The 4,988-nt window shown below is 37.4% G+C and overlaps 1 protein-coding gene across 1 annotated transcript in view; it reads right to left on the reverse strand.

Moving 5' to 3' along the window:
* The window catches only part of FAAH2 (fatty acid amide hydrolase 2), a 56,533-nt gene that overhangs the window by 28,263 nt on the left and 23,282 nt on the right, over positions 1-4,988 (reverse strand). Inside the window, exon 6 of the mRNA XM_006773705.2 lies at positions 2,828-2,947. Coding sequence (XP_006773768.1) covers positions 2,828-2,947 — 120 coding nt within the window. The remainder of the gene's footprint in view (positions 1-2,827; positions 2,948-4,988) is intronic.

Raw genomic sequence — 4,988 nt, forward strand, 5'->3', positions numbered from 1 at the left:
CAAACAAAAACCTAGGAGTACCCTCCATTTGAAGATATACCCACAGAGCCCGCGGGCACTACCAGAGCCCCAAGTACTAAACCAACACCTAACCCTATTTTGCTGCTGGCTCCTTGTGTGTGCTTCCAAATGCATCTGCAAGAACAAGCTCCAATAGAAAAGGAGCATGCTCAAAAAAATAGGTGAGTCAACGGACAAGGAAGGACCACAAACTTAGCTATTGCACCACCTTTGGGAATATAAAAGACAGGTTTCCAATAACCAGCCTGGTGCATTGCAAGGGGGGGGGGGCCCTAAAAACAGCCCTGGTTTGGCTTAGTGGATAGAGTGTCAGCCTGCGGACTGAAGGGTCCCGGGTTCGATTCCAGTCAAGGGCACATACCCCGGTTGTGTGCTCGACCCCCCCGCCCCAGTGGGGGACATGCAGGAGGCAGCCTATCAATGATGCTCTCTCATCATTGATGTTTCCATCTCTCTCTCCCTCTCCCTTCTTCTCTGAAATCAATAAAAATATGTATTTTTTAAAAAGCCCTAAAAACATAGTTGTTGGCATCTTCTACTTCAAATGAGAAAGCAGAAGTACATACATACAAAATATTTAAAAATCAAGAAATATGGCATCATAAAAGTAATTATTATCTAGAAACCAACTTAAAGGCCTAAAATATTATAACCTAATTAATAAAGTATTCAAAATAGCTGGTATAAAAAAATTCAACAAACTATAGAAACTCAGAAAAACAATGAAATCAGGAATAGAATGAATAAACAGAAGGCTTTCTTTACCAAAGAGATTTAAATAATAAAAAAGGAAAATCTGGATCTGAAGAATTCAATAAATGAGATAAAGAATGATGGGTAGACCAGATAAGAAAAGAATAAATGACTTGAAATATAGAAATAATGAAGTTTGATTAGGAGAAGGAACTAAGATTTTAAAAAAGCAAAGAAGTCCTATGAGAGCTATTGTTTTCATTGAGAATGGCAAATATTTGATAAATGGAGTTCCAGAAGGTTAAGAGAAGGAAAAGTTGGCAGAAAGTTTACTTAAATAAATAATAGATGAGAACTTCCCAAATGTGGGGAAGGACTTGCACATAGAAGTCCATAATTCTAATAGAACAGTCTATTATATCAATGCAAAAAGACCTCCAAGAATATCATAATAAAACTGTCAAAAATCAATAATAACAAGAGTGTTATAGGTAGGTGAGGAGCCATTACAATTGTTACTACAGCAATGCATGGGGAACCATGAGAGACTTCTATGAGCAATTATATGCCAACCAATTGGATAACCTAGAAAAAATGGGTAAATAAAAAGAATCTTGAAAAACGCACAACAGTAGAAGCATCATGCTTCCTCACTTCAAAATATATTATAAAACTATAGTAATCAAAATAATGTAGTACTGGCCCAAAAACAAACACAATAAATGACTGAAACAGAATTTAGATTCCAGAAATACACCCAGGCTTATATGGTCAATTAATCTATGATAAAGGAGGCAAGAATATACAATGGGGAAAAGAGAATCTCTTCAATATGTGATGTTGAGAAAAATGGATAGCTACTTGCAAAAAAAATGAAACTAGACCACTTTCTTACACTACATACAAAAACAAATTTAAAATGTATTAACAGTAGACTGTAAACCATAACATTTCAAGAAGAAAATATAGGCAATAAACTTTGACACTGGCCTGTGTAATATTTTCTTGGATATCTCCCCAGGCAAGAACAATAAAAGCAAAAATATACAAGATTACAAAAAACTGCCCTGACGGGTGTGGCTCTGTTGTCTGAGCATCATCCCACACATCCAAAGGTCACTGGTTCGATTCCCAGTAGGGGTATGTATAGGAGGCAGGGCACATACCCAGGTTGTGGGTTCGATCCCCAGTAGGGGTATGTACAGGAGGCAGCCATTTGATGGCCCTCTCTCACATAGATGTTTCTCTCTCTTCCTCTCTCTCTAAAATCAATAAAAATATATTTTAAAAAAGATTACATAAAACTAACAAACAGTGAAGGAAAACATCAATAAAATGAAGTCAACTCACTGAATGGTAGAAAATATTTGCAAATGATATACTCAATAAAGGGTTAATATAAAAATATATAGGGAGCTCATAAAATTCAACATAAAAACAATCAATCCAATTAAATATGAACAGAGCATCTGAATAGACATTCTTTGAAAGAAGACATACAGATGGCCATCAGATACTTAAAAAGATACTCAACATCACTGATCACCGGGGAAATGCAAATAAAAACCACAGTGAAATATTACTTCACACCTGTCAGATTGGCGGTTATAAAAAATAAAATAAATAACAAGTATTGACAAGGAGGTGGAAAAAAAGGAACCCCGTACACTCTTGGTTAGATTGCAAACTGATGCAGCCACTATGGAAAACAGTATGATGATTCCTCAAAAAACTAAAAGTAGAACTTACATAGGATCCAGCAATTTCACTACTGAATATCTATCAGAAGAAAAAAACAACCCAATAATTTGAAAAGACATGTATACCCTTTATGTGCAGGTTTACTTATTTATTCTGAATTTTGAATTTGTCATCTGCCAAATAGGTATAATTTCTTTCTGAAAGGTTTACTGTAGAGAATAAATAATTAAAATTAGTCATGGTAGACAACTTGTAGAGTACCTGGCACAGAGCTGATGCTCAATAACAGTAGCTATTTTTAATATTGATAAATATATATGACCATACTTCTAGGTAAGATTATCCTGGTAGGTACCAAATTTCTGTGTTGCTATGAATCATAATATTAATATTACTACTATATTAATATTACCCGGGGAAGGTTTGTGTCCAAATATGCCATTGAAGAATGCAGGCATTCGAATGCTGCCACCAATATCAGAGCCCACACCAATCACTGAGCAGGCAGCTCCCAGGGTACAGCCCTCACCACCTATGGGAAATGCAAAATACTCCTTTATAATAAATAAATTAGATTACTATTTGCAAATAATGGTTATTACTATACTTGCTCATATATTGACCTTTACCAGAGATCTTTATATTTATACTGGAGGCCGGGTGCATGGATTTGTGCACTGGTGGGATCCCTCGGCCTGGCCTGCAGGGATTGGGCCGAATCCATGCACCAGGCCTCCGACATCTCCTGAGGGGTCCCAGATTGTGAGAGGGCACAGGCCAGGCCAAGTGACCCCATCAGTGCAAAAATCCATGCACCAGGCCTCTAGTATGCATATAAGATCTTTGGTTAATCTCTGCCCACCCTCCACCCTCCCTGCTTCCCTCTGAGATTCATCAGTCCGTTCCATGTTTCCATGCCTGTTCGTTGAATGTCTGCCCCCTGGTGGTCAGTAAGCATCATAGCGGTCAAACAGTCAAATGGTTCAAAGGTCGAATGGTCACTTAGGCTTTTATATAGATGGCTTTGAGTTACTTTCTAGTGTACCTTCATTAGATTTTATAAGTTGAGGAAACTGACACACTGACTGCACCTTCATTATGTTACCAAGGTCACAGAGCAAAAAACTGTCAATGTTCTCTTTGGCTCTAGCTTAAGCACCATATTTTACTAACCTACATATATGCCTTTAGGATTGATAAAAGCCATGTAAATTCTAGTCTCTAATATACTCTCTGATATTTTCCTCCTACATCACTTGTTGCTCATTCTTAATCTCCTTTGCTAGGTATGCCTCTCTTGTTAACCTTGAAAATGACAAAGCTCTATCACAGTGGTTCCCAAACTTATTTGGCCTACCGCCCCCTTTCCAGAAAAAATATTACTCAGCGCCCCCTGGAAATTAAATTTTTTAAAATTTTAATAGCAATTAAACAGAAAGATATATGTATTAATGTTTCTACCTTTTTCGTAAAATATAGTAAAGAAAGGTGTAAATTAGAAACATTGAAGTTTGAAATTATGAAACTATTTATTTAACTCAGAGTAGAAAGATAATACAAAAAAAGTTAAAACAAATGCACCTGTGGCCATCACCGCCCCCCTGGATCGCTGCAGCGCCCACCAGGGGGCGGTAGCACCCACTTTGGGAATCACTGCTCTATCATGAGCCCCAATTCATGTTCATCAACACATACACCTTGGTTTTTTTTTAATCCATTCTAATAGGTTATGGTAGACTAGATACTGTACCATGCTTATGATGATAACTCCTAAATTATTTTAAACCCAGATTACTACTCTGTCTTATCTAGGCTACTTGACAACTCCATTGGGTGTCTTACAAACATCTTAAACATAAAATGTTCAAAGTGGTATTCTTAAATCATGCTGCCCCCGTTTGTCCTTCTTCCCATTTTCTCCATCTGAATGAATGCCTGTACCATCTCTCTAGTCAGAAACCCTACTGATTTTTACTTCTCTTTTTACCTTTACACCCACCTCTCCATTACCAATCTATCATCAAGTCATGGCCGATCCAGTCTACCTTTCAGATATATCTTGTGTCCCATCTACTTTTCTCCATCTACACAAACACTAGTTGAATCCACTATCACTTATTTCCTGGACAACTAAAATAGGCTTGTAATTTCTCTATTTGCTTCAGCTTTTGTTCCCCTACATTATCTGACCTGGACAAAACTTTTTAATTTCATCACTAACTCCTCTCTGTCTTACTCACTACACTGGGTTTCTTTCAGTTCACTGAACACACTAAACATGTTCCCACCTCAGGCTTTTGCACTTTCTGTATTCTGCAATTAGGATTATTTCTGCTTGACCCACTACGCCCACATCCACTGAATGGTTAGCTGTCTCTGATCCTCTGGATTTCATCATAAAAATCACCTCCTGAGAGAGGATTTCCATGACCATATCTGCTATATTCCTGCATTTAGTGCAGTTCCTGGCATACAGCACAGTTATCAATGCTTAGTATCCTTAGAGTATTTTATCACCTTTGTCTCAGGAAGATGAACTTCTAAAGTTAAACAAGCTTTGCTAACTCACGTTT

The sequence above is a fragment of the Myotis davidii genome, unplaced genomic scaffold (assembly GCF_000327345.1).
Source record: "Myotis davidii unplaced genomic scaffold, ASM32734v1 scaffold546, whole genome shotgun sequence".
Taxonomy (NCBI): Eukaryota; Metazoa; Chordata; class Mammalia; order Chiroptera; family Vespertilionidae; genus Myotis; species Myotis davidii.